At 37.4% G+C, this 22,481-nt stretch overlaps 1 protein-coding gene across 4 annotated transcripts in view; it reads right to left on the bottom strand.

The window, feature by feature from the left end:
* LOC112053190 (Ca(2+)/calmodulin-responsive adenylate cyclase) overlaps positions 1 to 22,481 on the bottom strand; it is a 127,575-nt gene that overhangs the window by 81,491 nt on the left and 23,603 nt on the right. For all 4 annotated transcript variants that reach the window (XM_052881663.1, XM_024092521.2, XM_052881664.1 and 1 more), the window contains exons 2-3: positions 18,017 to 18,279; positions 17,261 to 17,590 (exon numbers count right to left, since the gene is read on the bottom strand). In XM_052881663.1, coding sequence (XP_052737623.1) covers positions 17,261 to 17,590; positions 18,017 to 18,232 — 546 coding nt within the window. In that variant the 5' untranslated portion in view covers positions 18,233 to 18,279. The remainder of the gene's footprint in view (positions 1 to 17,260; positions 17,591 to 18,016; positions 18,280 to 22,481) is intronic.

Below are 22,481 nucleotides of genomic sequence, written 5' to 3'. Positions count from 1 at the left end.
GAATATATTGCACGTTGTAGAGTCAACATCTCCTGAGGATGCTCCGGTTTCGGGGTGAAACGTATGTACGAGAGTATTTAGTCGGACCTGGGTGACGTTGTCGCATGGGTTCGTCGGCTTTTCACGGATGATATATCAAATAAATTATTATTTATTTATGGACGTTAAAAAAGCGTCGAAATACAACAAATACATTCCCAAGTATATATTCACACGACAGCATTTTTTAAAACACGACGCTTTTTTTCGAGCCGCGTTGCATTTCAATTTCGGGCGTTGGAAATACACCTTGTACATACTATATTTGGACGCTTTTTAATTCGTTTATACCGGACGTATAAAAACTCTCGTGCGAATGAGGGCTTATACGAGTAAACAAGAAAGTAGGCGCTGTCTGACCACTTTTATAGCACTTTTGTATTACTCTAGATTAGCCCGCGGCTTCACTTACGTTTACATTTTGTCAATATACTAGTAGAAGAGCAGAGTAAGCTTCAATGAGATTAACCCATTAAGTACATTTAAAATTTTACCGATTTTTAATATAGAAAACTCTCAAGCAAGTCACCCACATGCTTGCAGCGAAAAGTCTTGTGTTGGTCATACGATGAGTTTTACCGGACGTCATGTTTAAAAAAAATCATTCTACTCTTTTGTCTGAAATAGGTTTATTTTAAACAAATCATTTATACCTCTTTACACCTACCACAAAGACAGGTAAGTGATAGAGTACGTAAAATAATCTCGGTTAAAGTGAATAATGTGGTAACTTAGCACAAATGGTAAACAGTATTCATCCATCTTGCTTAGCGACATCCTAGCCAGTACTGTATATAGAAGTTACAAGTCACAACAATGGAAATTGCTGTAACTTGCAAAATGTATTTTTTAAAAAAATATATATTAAACAAAAATGTTTTTTTTTATTGGAGTTATTTAAGAATTTGTGTCTTATAAATTTGAATTTTCTGTGATTATATGTGTATAATTGCATTATTGGTAATTACAATTCAATTCAAATACAAAAACAATACATTTTCTGAATTAGTAAAAATAAATTTAAAATGTCTCCTCATGTAAATAATATTTTTTTCTTATTATATAGAAAGACTAGCTGACGCCGCGCAGGTTTCACCCACGTGGTTCCAGTTCCCGTATGAATATGGGGATAATATAGCCTACAGCCTTCCTCGATAAATGGGCTATCTAACACTGATAGAATTTTTCAATACAGACCAGTAGTTCCTGAGATTAGCGCTTTTAAACAAACTCTTCAGCTTTATAATATTAGTATTCAGTATTGATCCAACGCAAATGCATGCTCCAAAATACCATTCCTTCCTTCTTCAAAGCGATAATAAACGATACACGGTGACTGAAAGGAAAAATATTACAAAGACTAACAACAAGAAGGATATAGTCACAGAAAGTACATTTCACTAAGAAGCCGTTTCATGTAGCTAAAGGCGCTGTCTATATCAAAAGCTCGTTTAAGTATAAATAAGGAGAGTAAAAATGCATTGAATCTAAAATAAAATTACGAAAGCTCAATTCTGCCTCCGCTCGATCCATTCGCCTTCCAATTTCCGTAGCGAGTACACTTTTCAATATATTCAACGCTGAATATAAATCCTTCTGCATTGATTCCAGCTCGAAGAATAGAAACCAGTGAATATATCAATGGATGTACTTGTACAATATGTACATCTTATAAGGATTCAGACATCTAAATCACATAAAGCGGTTTAGATCTAGAGCGGTCATTCCAACCCTGAACTTCAATCATATATCATCTGAAAGTACATTGCTCCATTGTAAATAATATTTCATATTTTTCTTCATATATAAAAGTTTAACCAACAGTCATTTTAATATATATAAATTCGAAAGGATATTCATCACGAGATCTTGAAAACCACTTGACGTTCAAAGATGAAATTTGGCAGTGAGGTAGTTTATAGTTAGTAGGTGTCCGCTAAGTCCGCTAGTCCGTTATACTAGACGTCATCCACTAGTATATTTTAATAACGTGGGATTAACAGCGCTACTACAAAACAAACTAATGGCAATCAACAGATTCAACAAAGAAAATTTCACTCAAAACATTAAAGAAATTCAAAGTAAAATAAAGACTTGAATAATAATCCTCCAGAGATACGATTTGTCCATTATTTTATCAGAACATCTCTTAATTTGGTAATTTCTAGCAGTTTCCGCGTAGATACTTAGTAGAAGCTTCTTAACACGAATATTATTATTTTTTGAAAGCTTCGATCTTAGGCAAATACGTAGGATTAATATGAAGGATAACTCTGTGTAGAAACAATTTAGAATTGTAGATTCTTATTTAAACCGTGCCTTTTGTAGGGTTCCGTAGTCCACAAGGAACCCTTATAGTTTCGCCATGTCTGTCTTTCCGTCCGTCCGTCTGTCCGCGGCTCAGCGCAGAGACTATTACTACAAGAAAAGCTGTAATTTAGCATGAGTAATGAATATGTAAATTAAAAATGTGAACAAAGTCGTAATATAAAATCTTGATAATTTTTTTTTCTTAAACTTTCCGTGAATGAAACTCGTAAGTACCTAGAATTGAATGACATGAATAGATTAAAAAACTAAAAAAAACACGCTTGATACACATATCATGGGGATGCATTTCTAATAGCCTGTCTGCCATCTTGGAGGTCCGCCATATTGGATTTAGGTTTTTAGGTAGGTAGGTTTATTTTTTCGAATTCCTGACAGCTAACCCTTTCATTTGATATCCATATCGTGGGGGTGAATTTCAAACTGCCAGTCCGCCATCTTGGGGATGCCACCATATTGGATCTGTAATGATCTTTCTTAGCTAGTCATGTATTGTCATCAGAACTCAGAGCGTGTGCAAAATTTCATCCTAATCGAGGACCGGGAAGTGTGTCAAATTAAGATTACAAGATTTTCTTACAAGTGAAGCTAATATAAGCGTGAAAAAGAACAAAATGCTATATACTACCTATACCTAAATTTTCTTTACTATCTATTATTCAAGCCTACTCCTGACCTTCTCAAACTCACGGAGGTGTTAATAACTCGAGACAGACTGACAATGAATAAATTTCACGCACAACGTGGGTATTGTCATGGAAATTACTCGTAAATGTGAATTCATTCAGTATAGATAACATTGTAGAGTCAAATGGATTTTCTAAGACTGTCGCCTATATACTCCTACTCGTAGTATGTTTAACTCGGTCAGTTTACTAGGCATTACGTGGCATTACAAAGACAGTGCCGTAATAGCCCAGTGGATATGACCTCCGCCTTCGATTCCAGAGGGTGTGGGTTCGAATCCGGTCCGGGGCATGCACCTCCAACTTTTCAGTTGTGTGCATTTTGAGAAATTAAATATCACGTGTCTCAAACGGTAAAAGAAAACATCGTGAGGAAACCTGCATACCAGAGAAGCACTTATTTTTGATTTACTTTATGCTGATGTATATGTACCTACGAGAAGATAAAACTTGTTTTGCTGAAAATGACTTAACATGATCATCATAATTAACAATCCATATATGGCTCTCTGTTGAGCACGAGTCTCCTATAAGAATGAGAGAGGTGAGAGGGTTAGACCTTAGTCGACCATACTGGCCCAATGTGGATTGGCAGACTTCACACACGTAGAGAATTGAAAAAATTCTTAGGTATGCAGGTTTCCTCACGATGTTCTTTCTTCACCACTTAAGACACCTGATATTTAATTTCTTAAAATGCGTATAACTGAAAAGTTGGAGGTGGATGCCCCGTACCGGATTCGAACGAACGCCCTCCGAATCGAAGGTAGAGGTCCACTGGGCTATAACGACTTAATATGATATGAGTATGTATTAAAACTTAAAAAAAAAGATCAATATCACACTCAATAATAGTTGATTAGAAAATATAATTTCTAATACAGCCCAGCCCATAAGCGGATGCAGTGATAGTAACAGGTTTGAGAAATTGCAATATTTATTTGCGCTTTTCTCCGCAAGAAAACCGCTATTTTTACATCAGAACCTTTACTTGCATAAATAAACAACTTCATTAGACTCACTACACTTTTTACCCGGCAAGAAGGGTAATGTTTTTCGCGCGTATCTTGTATGAATGTAATATTCTTTATTACCTCATATCTCTCAAACCGCTGAACGGATTTACGTAATTAAGATATCGTTAGATTTATCTTAATAACCCAAGTGTACTAGATAGGTGAAATTAAAAAAAATCCAACAAGAAGATTGTGAGACGCTTATAGACTCGAGTTAAAAAAAAAAATCGAATATTGCAATATGGATATCAAATTGAAGGTCTTTTTGTCCATGTTGAAAAAACTACAATTAGAAAAACGTACTTTATTTATTGTCTATACAAAATACGCGAGGCGTTTTTTTAAGTGTGTTATATGTACATAAAGTGAAGTTATAAAACACCTAAAATAGACTAAATTAAATATATTGATTATAAAAATCGGACAAGTGCGAGTCGGATTCGCCCACCGAGGGTTCCGTAGAACTTTTGTATATTTACTTAACCACGGTTGTACAATGTACGTATATATTATCGTACTTCGTAACATGAAACAAACGTAAGAAATAAATCTGAAATTTACCATCTATCGCAACTAAAAGTGTAACTATCGTAAATAAATAAATTAAACAAATAAAAATATTATATTTGTTTAATTAATATATTTATTATCTATTTCAGCTATAAAGAATGTATGCTAAAATATTCTTACTAATTCATATTCATTCTATTTTTCCGTGGCGTAGTTGATTCTTAAGCATGCTCATTATTAACAATGTTGCGATACACATGCTAATAAGTAGCAACTGCTCAATAGTAGCATGCTTTCGTGCTTGAAATGAGCATGTGTAACAGTAGCTTTTAGCCTATATCTGTAACATGCGCGTGATATGCGTGTAGCCATGCTCAATTAAGTGCGTTCTCATCTAATAGGGATGATGACAGTTTTTTAAATTGTATATCAATTAAGAGTATACTAGTAGCAAATAAATTTTGTAAAAGTAACAGGGTTTCTGCGATCATTACTTTCGGAGCTACGGCAGATACGCAGATTTGCGGCGCTGCCGCGGTACCCTGAAAAACGCTCCATACAAAATGGCACGATTTAGTGACTTCGATGGCTCGCTGATCGTTAGGTCTGTATGGGCGTTCAAACAAAATTACTAATATCTTTGTTATTTGTGCGTTTATGTTTATAGTCCATTTATTGAAAAATGTCACATTTAATGTAAGGAAGCTAAAATTGTATGAATTTTCATCTAATTACGATAAAAGATTTTTAATAGATTTTGAAATTTTATTATCTCATTTATTTTTCAAATATCCAGACAATCGTTGATTTTTCTGTATAAATTAGTTAACATTGACCTTATTTACCAGAATGTATCATAAAAATCAATATATTCATAACTAGTCATCATCCCCATTGTCGGCTAAGTGTTCGGCGTGAATAGTGCGTACAGTATAATAACTACCCGACAGTATAGTGTTATGATAACATCTACAAATAACCATAAGAACTTATGTTAATGTTTTTTTTTAAACCTTTTACGCCAGGATAGAGTTTTTCAGAATTAGATATCCGTTATTAATTATTATATGTATTCTATTGAAGTTAATATATTTCAACATTATTTATCCAAGAAATGTTCTGTGGTATTTATCATTATTACTTGAATGTATGTTTAATTGTTTATGTATTAAATTATTTATTTTATGGCGATTTTTCACCCCACATTATTTATGGGCCCCTTATGAGATTTGTTTTAAGTTATAGTAATAATAATTAGTAGACATATATAACCCCTCTCATTCCGAGAGGAGACTCGAGCTCAGTAGTGAAATAAATATGGGTTGATAATGATGATGAATTAGTATAGATTTATGATTTTCTTAAATTTAAAAGAATATTTTTTTATTACATTACCATTTATCTTAGAATGATCTAATTTTTTCAAACTTTACACATAGCCGTGTTATAACCAAGGTAATAGGTTTAATAGGTTTTAATGAGTATACGTGCATTATGTTAACAATGCAATAAATTTATATATTTTGACGGCCTCCGTGGCGCAGTGGTATGCGCGGTGGATTTACAAGACGGAGGTCCTGGGTTCGATCCCCGGCTGGGCAGATTAAGATTTTCTTAATTTGTCCAGGTCTGGCTGGTGGGAGCCTTCGGCCGTGGCTAGTTACCACCCTACCGGCAAAAGACGTACCGCCAAGCGATTTAGCGTTCCGGTACGATGCCGTGTAGAAACCGGAAGGGGTGTGGATTTTCATTCTCCTCCTAACAAGTTAGCCCGTTTCCATATTAGACTGCATCATCACTCACCATCAGGTGAGATTGTAGTCAAGGGCTAACTTGTAAAGAATAAAAAAAAAATACAATTAACATCTGTATCTATATACATCCAGCAGTATATAAATATTATGGACACCACGCCAATTGTACGCGTGTCATTCGTGTAAATTGCCTGTGAGCGATTAACCTAATTTCACGTACATATCATACGAGTATGATCATCAATCTAAGTGCACCCGACACTACGACAATATAATAACCGCTGCCTTGTTGCTAACACAAACAAATTGATAACTTCTAGAAAATTCCAGAGACAAATATTTTAGCATTCCATGGATTCACCGTGAAGGTGCCGGGTCCATCGTGTGGCACAGAAAAAAACTACAAGCAGAACCCTGGACGTATGACCAGTGGGGACCTGCTTCTTTGTTAGCTAAGTAACACTCCCCTTCTCCGCTCGTGTGGTTCTCCCTGCTTAACCAAAAAGGAATGCCCACCGGCTTAAGGAACTCAGGTATACCCAGGTAACTCCGTATAAAAGTATATGGAGATGATATTACGATGAATAAGGATCTGGTTAAATAAAGATCCTACTAGAGCAGCTTTGGCTACCTGTTCTAATATAGAACTTTGCTGCAGTTCTAGAGAGGCCAAGGTCTTTAATTAAGTCATAGAACGATTTGCTGTTAATCCTCTCGCACCCACTTCTACGGCGTACAAACTATTTTTGGTTAGTTCATTTGAAAGGTCAAATTATTTATTCACTTTCTTAAGATAACATATTCAATGTAAAGTAAAAAAATTGTACTTACGAAAGACTGTTTAAAAACTCAATCATTAGTATGATATTTTGGGTGGTTAAGATTATTTTTAATTAATTATTATCAATTTACCAGGTTTATTCCCGAAACTCATGGAGCAGCTTAAATATCATTATGATGGAAGATCTGACTAAACGTAACTCATACGACCATCTCGTCTGTGGATTAAAAATCGAACTTGGAAAAATCGGCGTACGGTATTCATGTAAGAACAGTTTTTTCTAGTTTGTGATATTATACATACTTACCTACAGATAACAAATAAAAAAATAAGATCTAGTTTTTGGTGTGAATTAATTCCAAGACACGACAAGACTCTTTAGTTCCAAGACACACCCGCTCTGCACCCAATATAAGACACTCAATTAATTTTGAGTAACATCACTATCAAAACTACTGATCATAACTAATTGAAAGGTGACTGAGATTTTGGTAATAGCAACAGATAAAAATAGCCCAGTCATAGTTTTAGAAATAGATTGATTAATAAACAACTTTTAAGTCGGCCTTCAGATATTTAAGAGTACTCTAGCCACTAGTTCTGAACATACGCAAGCGAGACTAAGTATTTCAACGTTTATTTACGAGCGTAACATCCTTATGTGAGACTTTTTGTAAAAGAGTAATTATCGCATAACTAATCAATATACGAGCACATAAACATTATCGGAAATAATGAATAATGAACAATCGTATTTAGGGAATTTTATACTTCTACGTTTTAACTCTTATCTTTTACTAAATTTTCTTCTAATTTCATGTGAGTCGTTCCACTGGCTATAATTTACTCATGCACGACTCTATGTTACGTCAACTGTCAAGGGATATACATTATAGTACAACTTTCAAATCAGATATATTTTAATTATACAGTTACGATTGTTGATAATGATAGTAAACTGTGACAGATTGCGAAAAATCTGCACGGGTAGCGCAACCTTAATAACTTAAACTAGCTAGCTACTGGATATACTTTCATAAAGTACTAGCGGATCCCAGGTATACCCGCGTAGGTCTAATTCCCGTGGAAAATGTAGTATGTGTTACTAGCTTATAATTTAGCTTTCCATTGATGAAATAATTTATAAAATCGGTTAATTGGTTCAAGCTCGGTTCAGGATCGTCAGTGGCTGACGATCCAATAAGCTCACATGCCTGCAGCTCTAACGGCTCGACATCCGATAAAACTGATCGTGTGTTGGTCGCGATGTGCATGACATCATGCCGATCGCGATCGACACACGACCAGCCTTATCCGATGTCGATGATGTTGCGCTGCAGGCATGTGAGCTTATCGGATGGTAAGTGGCTAGCATGACAAACAAACTCACTTTCGAATTTATAATTATAAGTTTGGATACTCCTTTAAATTAAAAAAGAAAAGGATGAGAAGATATTATTTTATAGACAAGTTTAATATCCTGCCACAATTCATAAATTCAAATTGATACAGAGTTTACTTTCAAACTGAGAGATCTTTTATTAAATAAACTTTTAAACTTCTGAAAGAGTTTCCGATTTGCCAACCATAACAAAATCGAAGCAACTGACTCAGAAGAAAATTAAATTATACTCGAACTTGCTTACGTGATAGTATCTATACTAATATTATAAAGCTGAAGAGTTTGTTTGTTTGATTGAACGCGCTAATCTCAAGTACTACTGGTCTGATTTCAAAAAATCTTTCAGTGTTAGATAGCCCATTTATGGAGGAAGTCTACAGGCTATATCCCCGGGAAAACAAAGATTTTATGAAGTCACTAGAAGTCGCTGACGCTGCGCGGTTTCAACCGCTTGGGTTGAAACCGCGCAGCGTCAGCGACTTCTAGTGACTTCATAAAATCTCAATAGGAAACCTTTATAATAGACAAGCGGACCCGGTCAAGGTTCGCTTTGACTCATTCCCTATTCCTATCGCTTTCTATGGGAGTAGAATACGGTATCATTTCATATATCATATTTTGTATAATTATTATTTGTAAGTTTTATACTGCCTATTTACTTAAAAAAAAAAACCAGTATGATTTATGCTACAAAATAATTATACATGTATATATTAATGAGTGAGTACCTACATAATATAAACTGAGATTACTTAATTATTAAAGAAGCACTTAAACAAATGAGATTCCCTCCCAAGTGGCTGCGAACAACGGAGGTCGCATGAGCTAATATTGATTAGGAGGGATCAGGCGGCTATGATCAATCACCCCTTAATCGAAATACTCAACCATAATAACAGTAATTATTTTTTGACTCTCATTTATTTATTACTTCTTTTTTTTTAAATTTTTAACAATATAAGTATAAAATACAAAACATTATTAAAAATTTATAAAAAAAAATTCACCCTCCCGCTGCGGGACATTTGAGTGTCCAAGCAAGCGGTGGTCAGGGCTCCAGAGTGAGGAACCTCCTCACAATACGCGCCGTCTCAAGAATCACTGCCTTTTGTATCCGACTCTTGATCCAACAGTTAAGCGAAAGCTTCTTAAGGTGTTGGTCGAAGCTTTTCGCTATAATTAAGTAAACAGTAATTATTATTATTAGTGGCGATAAAATCTACATTTATACATCACAACGAAAATCTGACAGATTCAATTGTTAATCTTAAAAAATTACGCAATGCGGTTCAGTATTTGACGGTATGAATATTATAGGACAAGGTATTTATGAATAAACGAGTGAAATATTCTTTATCTATACTAATACTAATATTATAAAAAGGTAAAGTTTGTAAGTTTGTAACATCCTTAAAATGGGATAATCTTCGGAACTACTGAGCCGATTTCAAAAATTCTTTCACCAGTAGAATGCTACGTTATCGAGGAGTGCTATAGGCTATATTTTATATAGGTATAGTATATATTAGCAGAGTTATCATAGTTTTTGTCATACAGGTCGGACCGAAATTCATCATAAACAGACTTATTCGCATGGCAAGTATCGATAGAGTCCGAGAAAAAAATCATAAAAGCAGAACAATCATTTTAACTCGTACATTCCACATTTTATAGGTTTACAGTTCTTCAGAGAAAACTATGTCATTGGACAGCATCCAAAATAGGCGCTGAGTGAAAGAAAGCTTTTCTATAGTAGAACATGGTTGTCTATTGTTTTCGCCACCATAACTAAGAAACTTTGAGGTCGATCGAGCAAAGCATTTGTTAAGAGAGAATGATGGTATCAAATGGGTTTCATAAATCACTGCCAGATCGAAAACCACTTATAAGGCTGTAACGACTGTTATAAATTCGGTTGACACGGATAATAGAGGTTTATTCATAAAATGTAGTAACAAAATAGAATGTGAAAAAGTGGGCTTTTTCGACTTCTCGAAAATGTCTTTCTACTGAACAAATGTCATTATTTTAAAATTTTTGCAGTTTTGTGTTTGACATACTCAACGACATTGATGGACAACACGATATAGCATGGATGTACATGTACCAGTCTCGAAAATAATCGATTTTTTTGCCGAAACTTTACTAGCTTGGCTTAATACCGTTTCTTTCAAATCTCAAAACATTCGTAACTGCATTTTTTTAACAAAGTAAATATTAGTAATTTATTGTTTGTTTACACATAAATATTATGGTAATAGGCCGTGATAGGCCAGTGGAAATGACCTCTGCCTCCAATTCCGGAGCGTGTGGGTTCGAATCCGGTCCGGGGCATGCACCTCCAACTTTTCAGTTATGTGCATTTTAAGAAATTAAATATCACGTGTCTCAAACGGTGAAGGAAAAACATCGTGAGGAAACCTGCATACCAGAGAATTTTCTTAATTCTCTGCGTGTGTGAAGTCTGCCAATCCGATTTGGGCCAGCGTGGTGGACTATTGGCCTAACCCCTCTCATTGTGAGAGGTGATATGTGTCATATGGGTTGATAATGACACACAAATACCACTTCGAACATAAATTATTATTATACTAGTCCAATATTCAATCAAGAATTATTGGCATCACAGTTTGACCCAAAATTTCCATATCTTCGAACATTTTGAATAGGAGTCTATAGTCCTTCATTGAGGAATATATTAATCGTATTCGGCTCGCGGCTCTGATTTACACAAACCAGATGCTGGCTTGATCTGATAATGCCTTTTAATCTTAGTGAGTTTGTGCAGTTCTGATTGATTTATGCACCTCCAATTAGTAGCAGTTTGTATGTAATTCACGAATTTGAATGGATTTGAATTATTTGTCTTCCTCTAATTTTAGTTACTTGATCAATATACTCGAACATATATCTTATTCAATAATGATAAAAAGATAAATACAAATATAGATAGAACAGGTGGAATAATATTATAAATTAATGAATGTATGATAAATGTATATACGAGTATGTTTTTTTTTTATTCTTTACAAGTTAGCCCTTGATTACAATCTCACCTGATGGCGATGAAATCTAAGATGAAAGCGGGCTAACTTGATAGGTGAAGGATGACCGGACCGGAGGACCGGAACGCTAAATCGCTTGGCGGTACGTCTTTGTCGGTAACTAACCACGGCCAAAGCCTCCCACCAGCCAAAACTTACTGCTACTTACTTGTTACTTTATCATGCCTATACGGCTAAATAGATCTAGTTGAAATATGGCATTGAGATTATAGTCTGGAGTAGCATACAGGCTAGTTATTATCCCTACACTAGCGGACGCCCGCGACTTCGTCCGCGTGAAACTCGATGTAAACTTTCTACTACCCCTATCCTACCCCTACCCTGTAGTCCAAAAAAAAAAATTTTAAAGAAAAATGTTTGTTGTGCCTCACTCGACATATATAGGTATAGTGTGTCGCGGACTTTTTTGTAGATATTTATAAGATCTACAATTCATTAGGACATTTTATGGTTCTATCTTTTATAGTTTAGGTAGCGTACGCAAAATAAGTAACTTAACGGGTTGATTTTTTACACCTTGTGTCCGAAAAACCCAAATATCTTACGGAACCCTATTTTTTTTCAAAATAAAACTAAGCCTATGTTACTTGTGGATAATGTAGCTTTCGAATGGTGAAAGAATTTTTAAAATCGGTCCAGTAGTTTTTGAGCCTATTCATTACAAACAAACAAACAAACTTACAAACATACAAAAAAAAATTTTCCTCTTTATAATATTAGTATATAAAAGCGTGAAATATACAAAAAAAAACGCACCATCAATATTCTTCATAATTAGTAAGTAACTTAAAAAGTGGCTTTTGCAAAACATTATCAAGTTTCATGATCAAGATTTAAAACACAAAATACTATTTGAGTCTTTTTCTAAAATATGCAAATGTTAATAATTAAATGAAACATGAATAGTTAAAATAAATTATTCAATTGTTAAGCTCTAAATTATAACAATACAATCCAAAAAGTCATAGAATATATGAGATGCTTTACAGTTTACACTATAAGTGTTAAACACTAAAGATAATAAATTCTCCACAGAGACAAAAGAAAACGTATTAAAGCTTTGTAATAAAGATTTACTAAGAGTCTAATAATTCTGTTTATCTACCGGTGATTGTATTCTAATCAATTTATCGCATACATTTATGTGAGTCGGAGTAATGTAATGAACAATCTAAAAATAGTAGTGAATATAAAGTGAAAACACTCAAGATACTTTGATTTCTGGCCATACACAATACGAACGTTTGAGAACGCAGTTTCGAGGTCGCGCTTTATTGTTTCCACTGGTAATACAAACTTTATATGTCGGCCATTACGTTTGTGAGTGATGGGTTCTTAACATACGAAGTTTTTATAGCCGGTGATCATCGAATGGGTCAATTTACGAAATTAGGACGAATTCAATAAAAATGACAAAGTGAGTGTCAACGTTGCATAACCGGAAAGATAGAAAACAGCAACTTTAAAAAAACGAGTGTATTTTTTTTAAACTTGCTGTTTTTTATCTATATAAAATCCCAAAATCAGAATGTCTAATGAGTAAACTTGTTTTGCGCATATTCTGATGACAATGTACATACAACATTACGAGTAAGAGACGATAAGCCCTCATGCCTGCAGCGCTAATGTCTTGATAAAACTGATTGTTGGTCTCGATCTGTTTTATCGTATGCACTTCACAAAACACAGTAAAAGTGAGAAAGATAAACTATCACATGAAAAATATATATACGGTCGAATTGAGAAACCTCCTCTATATTTGAAGTCCGTTAACTAACTAAATAATGCCTACGAGTAAATGTAACACGTGCATTCAAAAAAAAATGTGTGTCAGCTCCGACGAACGAATAGAGTTAACTCTTTCAGATCAACTGTCTAAATAGGTAGATGTTGCCCCGCAGCATACACAACGTACGTTTCAATACCTACGCCTGAAAAGTGAAAGGTGCGCAACCGAGGATCAACAGCCCGCAGCGTGCGCAACCAACACGCTATTTTTTGTCCATTTGGTTACCTACTTAAAGTTTACATATACGTATCTACTTAATAATAAATAAGTTGTATTAAATATAAGCCTTTAAGATTTAGCATACCCAACTCAAATGACAAAAGAAGGATAAATAGACGAGGGGATAACATTTAAATAAACCTCAATCCTAAATTTTGTAAGCGTATTATTTTCATGTTATGTAATACCCTGGATCCGATGCTAGCTTAAGGGATCAAGCACACCCTTGCTACTAAATACGTTGATGAAGGATACTGAACCTCTCATATTATACTCGCAAGTGTTTTTACAAACTACGTACGCTTTCGCGCAAAATAATTACACCAAGAGTTGCAATGGCCAGACATACCTCAAATTACGAACATAAAGTGCACACAAAAAAAGATAGATGTAAAAATGCTTTACCTACCCTAAAAACTCATCATTATCATTTGTAACCAGTATTCGGCTCACTGCGTTAGCGTTATGTCTTAGTCTACCACGCTGGCCCAATGCGTATTGGCAGACTTCACACACGTAGAGAACTAAGAAAACTCTCAGGTATGCAAGTTTCCTCACTATGTTTTCCTTCACCTATTGAGACACGTGATGTTTAATTTGCTGTATTGCGATAGGAATTTTGCTAGTTAAAAACTCTGTGCACGTCACTATTTGCTCCTACCAATGTTAAGTACGGTAGCCATTTATTAATTTTGGACTGTGTTTTCTTTAGAAGGTAGCAGGTCAAAAGAGACCATTTCCTCAATTGTCCAAAAATAATAAGTGTTTTTTGATATGCCTCCTGTTGCCAGAACATTACTTTGTGGCTACCCTTAGCTACAGACAACAAAAGTTTATTTTTAAAAAGTTACCGCGAAACTAAGTGATCATTTCTCATATCATGCCTAGAAAAATATTAAAAAATACGTTTTATACTTAAAAAAAAAAAAGAATTTTTGCCATATTTTTTTTCAGTTGGACAGTTGAGGGTCTGAACCCTGTGATCTTGCAGAGCCACCTCAGTCCACACTCCATAATTAGGTAATGTACCTACGGTATCATATATGCTGTCAAACTTTCCTAACAAGAGGTAAATCTGTCTGTAGCAGGCTTTCTGTCCAAAAGCTTTCGCACAAAATAATTACCCATACGTTACATGACACATTTACATATTGGAGAACACTAACGATCCACACCCAGTATGACACATGGATTCGTAACTACGACTTTGTTCCGGGAATTAATTTATTCAGTAACAAGCAAACTACGAAGCGCACTGCTCGTGCACTATGCCCGATTTCAATCGGAGCAAAAAAGACCTAAAAAATTAAAAATGATATATTAAGTTATACGAGTTATATCAGAACTTTAATTTATTTCCAGTCCAATTACTAATCACACTAACGATACGAGTTTAAAGGCGAAAGTTTGTGTGTCAGTGTGTATGTTTATTCCTCCTTTGCGTTGCGGCTACTGAAGCGATTTGGCTAAAATTTGGAATGGAAATGAATTTTACTCTGGATTAATACACAGGGTACTCATTTTTCAGGGGTTTCATCTCGGAAAATCCATGGTTCCCGACTCCCAAGGGATTTGTGAAAAACTTAATTTCACGCGGACGAAGTCGCGGGCATCCGCTAGTATAAAATAAACTCCTGATTACTCTTCATAAGGAATTTTAAATTGACCATTCAAATAGTATCACCAAAAATAGCACTTAAAATATATGAGTGCATTTTAACGGATTCAGATCTGATAGAGTGCACAAGTTCTAATAAATTGTTTTAATTGTGAAGCGCAATTAGTTGGTTTGATAAAAAGTAAGGTCGTTATTGTCTATGGGACGGTGGTGGACGGTGGTTTAGCTTGTGAAGGACGCCAGTTGCGTGATCGACATGACGTAACTGTGGGCGCGAATCACCCAATAAAATTAATTACCTTAAGTCGTATATTTTAAGTTTAATTGTTTGTTTCTATAATTAAAGTTAATGTCGTTTGATACAAGTTATTATATATTATACAGCAGTGGCGTAGCGTGCCTTGAAGGGGTCCTGTATCAATAATATTCAGTTGGGGGCCTAAATGAAGGGTAAATCTCTATTAAACGCAAAACTAAAATGCTCGCTTAAAATAAATATGATGGAGACTTTTTAACATAATATGTAGGATGTTTCCAATTTTTGGTGGTTCTTTAATATGAAAAACCTGCTTCTTAAATATGGATTAAATTTTTCTAATTTTTGTATAATGTAAGGGGCCCCTGTAGTCCTGGGGCCCCGTATCATTGACACGACTGATATAGCGGTAGCTATGCCCCTTGTATACAGCAATACGAGTATGGGACAGAGTAGAAATGCTAACTATAGTATGATCCCCGCCCATTGGATTATTTTCATACCCATTTGCATTTGGTAATGTTTAAAGGCATGACTAATATTTTTTTAAAGGGAAAGTAATAGTTCCTATTGATCAACTCACACTATTGCCAAATTCGCCGGCAATCATAGTGGCTGAAATTTCTTTCTTGGCATCCGAACGACGCTAAAATGTCAAAGTTATGACCTCCAATAGTTATTGAGCTAGTGGAAAATTAAAACTTACTGACCCAATTAACCACCAGCTTGTAAGTTATCTCTTCTTATACGTATTTTGTGAAGCGTTAAATGAGAAATAACATGTAGGCACCTAATGCCCTATGAACCGACAAGTTCGACAGTGTTCAAAATTCTTGACACTAATAAATATACATAAACTTCGCTCAATCGTACCCCGTCTTAGATAGGTAAATAATTAATTAAGCGAGGTTTCTGGACCGTTTTCTGACCACTCCCTTGTAAGCCTAGCATGCGACCAAGTTGTGCCAGTCTTATCTCTTTCGTACCAACGCAATGAAAGATCTAGCGGTATTTCTGGTTGCACCGCGGTATTTCTGGTTGGTTAAATTTGTCTATTTCTACCACATCTACCCCGTTGGTACAGTAATAAGCCTATGTGGATTCAGATCACGAGGTCCTAGGTGCGAGTCTTCGGTCGAACTGTAAAATATTAAACTTTTCTATTTACTACTAAAAATTTTTCACACCGTTGCGAATAGTCTAACCCTGCGATGCCCAACCCGCATGTCCAGTGGTCATTACCGGGCATAATCTTGAATTGACAAGCACACCAAACAAAAACCCTAGTCCCTGGCAGCTCCGCTAATATATAATTATCGTCTCATAATGATCGTAAAATAGTTTGACATATTGATCCTAAGAGCCGTGATAGCCCAGTGGACATGACCTCTGCCTCCGATTCCGGAGAGTACGGCTCGACTCCGGTCCGGGACATGCACCTACAACTTTTCAGTTGTGTGCATTTTAAGAAATTAAATATCACGTGTCTCAAATGGTGAAGGAAAAACATCGTGAGGAAACCTGCATACCAGAGAATTTTCTCAATTCTTTACGTGTGTGAATGTGCCAATCCGCAATGCCGCCTAACCCCTCTCATTCTGAAAGGAGACTCGAGCGCAGCAGTGAGCAGAATATGGGTTGATAATGATGATGATGATGATTGATCCTAAGCCCGCTAACCTGCATTAGAGCAGGGTGTCCAATTATCTATATTCCCTCTCCTGTAGTAGGTCGTTAAATTAGCCTGACAATGATAAATTAATGGTCGCAATCAATACAGAAAACACAAAAGCTAACCTGTTGCCACACGTGGTACGGGAAGCGATACGCGACGAGCGCGGCGGCGACAGTATGCGCCGCGGGCAGCAGCAGACCAAAGGCGACAGCGACGGGCGCGCCGACCGGCAGCAGCGCGTAAGCAGCGAACACGGCCCACACCACGTGCGCCGCCCCCTCGGCCGCGGCGCCAGGGCTCCAGGCGGGCAGCGTGGCGGCCAGCGCCGTGCCGCCGCCCGCCAGCGCCAGCCAACACGCGCGAGGTAAGCGCCGCTCAGGTGTGCCGCCCGAGCGCCCGCACCACCACGCCAACCCGCCGCACAGCACAGCGTGCGCGCTCAGCACGCCCACCTATGATACCAATAATAATTGTCAAGTGCGTGGTTACTTATTAATCATCAGCCTATTTTTAGTCAGTCAGTTTTAATCAGTTGGTGATACAGAGTGGTCTTCTCCGCCAGTCGCGGGTGGCGTTGACCGCCACAAACACCGCCCACAGCGCCAGCGCCGAGCCGAAGGTGCGCTGCAGCTTACAAGCGTAGCGCGCGTACAGCTCCTCCAGCTCGGCCGACTATTGTACAGATACAGTTGGTGATACAGTACCTGTGGTGCTCTCCGCCAGCCGCGGGTGGCGTCGACGGCCGCCAGCGCCGCCGGCAGCACCGCCCACAGCGCCAGCGCCGAGCCGAAGGTGCGCTGCAGCTTACAAGCGTAGCGCGCGTAAAGCTCCTCTAGCTCAGCCGACTCATTGTATAGATACAGTTGGTGATACAGTACCTGTGGTGCTCTCCGCCAGCCGCGGGTGGCGTCGACGGCCGCCAGCGCCGCCGCCAGCACCGCCCACAGCGCCAGCGCCGAGCCGACGGAGGTGCGCTGCAGCTTGCAGGCGTAGCGCGCGTACAGCTCCTCCAGCTCGGCCGACTCGAAGCGGCGGCGCGCGAGCAGCCGCGCGAACGGCCCGCGCGCCGACATCGCCTTCACCGCGTGATCCATCGCCGGCCTCACCGCGCCGCGCCGCCCGACCGCGCCCGCCGCTTCATCTAAACAAAATCAAAACATTAATTATTCTCCTTCATAATTTGCACAGACATATAGGTGGACTCACGACATCAAGTGAGTAGCAGGGATTAGCTGGATACAGGCGGCTCAGGATTATGTTATTTGGCTACAAAATGTCCTGCAGTGGACGTCCTGCAGTGGACGTCCATCGGCTGATATGATGATGATGTTAATATGCACGGTATTAAGTAATTTGTATATCAACCTTCATCTGTTATTTCGATACAATCGGTAATCTATACTAATATTATATCTATACTTCTATACTAATATTATAAAGAGGTAAAGTTTGTAAGTTTGTAACAATTTTTTGAAATGGGGTAATCTTCGGAACTACTGGACCGATTTTAAAAATTCTTTCACCAATAGAATGCTACGTTATCGGGGAGTGCTATAGGCTATATTTTATATTTCTATCATATATAACTACTGAGATATCGCGGGTTTTCTCTTACAGGTCAGACCGAAAAACTTACTTATTCGCATGCGCTGCCTCAACCATTGCGTATAACTGAAATAAATGTATGGAGGCTTTTTGAACCTTTAAAAGTTTTAAAAAAAAGTCCGCGACACCATATATCTATCTTTTATAATTTAGCAGATATAGTACCTTTAGTACTTTAATAAATTATTTAAATTTTAAACTAAGGTTTACGTCATTATTTACACAACTAAACTTAAATCCTTATCAAAATAAATTATTTAATAATCACAAGGATATTATAGAGATAAGATTTGCCCTTTACAGTATGTTAATTAGTTATATAGTTTCGGAGATAATACAAAATTTCTGAAAGCCGCAGAAATGCCGCTATATGACGCCCCGCGGTTTCAATTACGTGGTTCCCGTTCCCGTATGAATATGAGGACCAAACATAGCCTATGACACTCGCAAATAATGTAGCTTTCTATTGGTAAAAGAATTTTCCAAATCGGTCCAGTAGATCCAGAGATTACCCCCGACAACCACGCAAACTTTACATCTTTATAGTATTAACATAGAAGTCGCTTGGGAAATTATAGTCTTTTGGTCATTGCACCACGCAAAAAAGGCTGGACCAATTTTGCTGAGGGTAGGGATAGGATAGAGGTAGGGAAGGGGTAGGATAGAGGTAGGGTAGGGGTAATTTAGGAAAAGTGTAGGGTAGGGTAGGGTAGGGTACGGATAAGGTAGGCGTAGTGTAGGGTAGGGGCAAGGTAGAGGTAGGGGAAGGATATGGAACGTATAGGGAAGGGGAGGAGTAGGATAGGGGTAGGGTAGGGGTAGGGTAAGGGTAGGGTAGTGTTAGGGTAGGGATAAGGTAGGGGTAGGGAAGGGTTAGGGTTAGCGGTAGGGTAGGAGTAAGGTAGGGGTAGGGTAGGGGTAGGGTAGCATAGGGTATGGATAGGTTACGGGTAGGGTTAGGGTAGGGTAAGGTGGGGGGAGGGAAGGGTTAGCGTTAGCGGTAGGGTAGGAGTAAGGTAGGGGTAGGGTAGGGTAGGGTAGGGTTGGGTAGGTTTACGAACAGGGTAAGGTAGAGGTAGAGAAGTTTACATCAATTTTTACGCGGACGAAGTCGCGGGCGTCCGCTAGTCAGTTTTATATTCTACTAGCCACGGTTTCAACCGCCTAGTTCTCTTCCCGTTTAAATACTGGGAATAAAACAATTTTCCAAATCGGTTAAGTAGATCCAGAGATTACCGCCTACAATACCACAAACTGTCTTTATAATATTAGCATAGAAACACTACAATTTTTTGTAAGAAATTTTCAGTAGCAGAAATTTTCAATAGAATGTGTGTTGTTACACCCTCATGCATCAGAAAGCACGTAAACCCGTCATCCGCGGTCAATTTCAACAACATCGTGGGTACATTAAGTAATCTGACACTCATCATAATTCTTAAGTCAGAGTCATAATCCTTCAGTGAACCGTTCATAATGGGCTCACAAAGAAAGAACCATAAAAGTTACTTTTGCAAAAGAATTCATCGCGCTATTTTTGGCGCCGTTGAAGCCTTACAGCGCTCTTGGCAAAATTTCTCGTAATTATTACGTTGGAACCATTTATCTAATTTGAACGTAAACTCCTAACAACATTTGCTAAGGAAGATTAATTAACGTAACAAACATAACTGGCCCGAATAACAATTTGGAATTCATGCAAATGAAACTAAACATTGTAATGACTGTTTGACTTTTCGGTTAGAGAACAAGAGGCCGATGATGTTTACAGGCGAAGGAGCTGAATGCCACGCTCGCATCGTAACTGAAACAAAGGCGTAATAATAGCTGCCTCGTTACAAATGCAACCAAAGAGAATGATATCACTGTGACTAACGGAAACCAGGAATTCCATCATGTTTTCGTACAATGCCTGCCTTTACTTCTGTTTAGAAATAAAATATGAATTAACGTAACTATAAACTTTTATACAAACTGAACCAAAAGACATTTAACAGTAATTGTAAAAGGCTTATCAACTTACAGACCCAAGGGTTTCGCCAAACATCGCCTCGCTATAACGTCGAATTGCATTTACTACGACGATATTATCTGTCACAGACCTAAAGGAGAAGTGGTTTGTTCTGTTTGGCAAAGCCTTTATAATTTACTTATGTAGCCAAATATGTATTAAAAAAACTTTAATACAGGCGTGTCTAACTTGAAATACAAACCTAATCTAGAGTTTTAAAATGTACCTAATGATTAAGATAAAAATTAAAGCAATTATAAGATGACTGAATCGCCAAAAAATGCACGAGTCGGACTTTATAACGTTCTTCGTATAATTTGTAAGATTAACAAAATTCATTGACGCTTATCTAAGTCTTAATCTTAGGTAAATTGTAAATAGGATATGATCTCGTGTTTATCTCAGTACGCAACCGTAAAGGCCGCGGCGAATGGTCGCAATAAACCAACAATATTATAACGACTCGCGCACGTTTATTTAGTCGCCACAAACGCAATAACATGCACATAAAACTTTACCTTTGCCACGAATAGGAAAATTGCGGCGGCTGGCGGCGCAAAAACAAACAGATTCATGTAAGTGCTCCAGACTACTTTTATTAAGCCGCACAGCCTTTCCAATCAAGGTCCTTTTGCGGAGCCAACAATGCGACAGATAGGGTAACATAGAAATATTTTTTCATGTTTAATTATTTTTATTAAGTGAGAAATTAGCTCTTGACTGCGATCTCACCTAATATTAAGTGGCGATGCATTCTAAAATGGAAGCCTTACTTGGAAGAGAGTACAAGTTAATTCTACACATACCTCCCGACTGCTTTATACGTGGCATTCGGCGTTGCCCGACGTCCCAATTTAGACGGGACGACGACGGGATTTTAAAATCAAAATTAAATGTCCCGCGTGGGACATGCTCAGTCCCGCTTTTCGGGAATAACTCGACCGTGAGTGCAAAGCACTGAGAAAATGCGGGCGGGTGGCACAATCACTTTTTGAATTTTGCCCGATTTGGCAATAAAAAAATTTGGCAACGCCGGTGGCATTGTAACATCGCTTGCGTTTTTTTTTATTCTTTACAAGTTAGCCCTAGACTACAATTTCACCTCAAGGTAAGTAGTGATGCAATCTAAGATGGAAGAAGGTTAACTTGTTAGGAGGAGGATGAAAATCCACACCCCTTATAGTTTCTACACGACATCGTACCTGAACACTAACTCATCTCCATTGGACAAACTTTGCAATAACCGATCCAAATTTATCCTAACCATAGTTTTCATGAAAGTCTTTTGAAGAAGTGCATTTATTCATTCTTGCCTTGAAAGTATTAAAATCGTACATGATAGAACCTACATAAGCGGCCAAGATAACCAACACATCAAAGAAGCAGTACCTAACATTAAAAGCGACATTAAAATGCAGTTACGATATTGACGGCACTCAATAAAGTATCTTTTAAATTATAGCAATTTATGTAAACGCGAGACAAACAGAACTATAAAACGTGTTTAAGTAACAACTCTTAATAGTCGCAGTAGGTACTTGAGATGTATTTCAAATTTTTAGTATCTCTTTATGTACGAGGTACGTAACACTCAGAAAAGTTTCCTGAAGCAATATGAACACGAACCGATAGTTTATGAATAAATGTTACCTCTAAAGAATATTGACTGCCTGTAAACGACCATTTAACTGAATATAATAGGTATACACATACAGGGTGTCCCGTAA

Source organism: Bicyclus anynana, chromosome 5, assembly GCF_947172395.1.
Source record: "Bicyclus anynana chromosome 5, ilBicAnyn1.1, whole genome shotgun sequence".
Lineage (NCBI taxonomy): Eukaryota > Metazoa > Arthropoda > Insecta > Lepidoptera > Nymphalidae > Bicyclus > Bicyclus anynana.
Note: the sequence above shows the minus strand (reverse complement) of the source record. Positions and strands in the feature narration are given on the sequence as shown.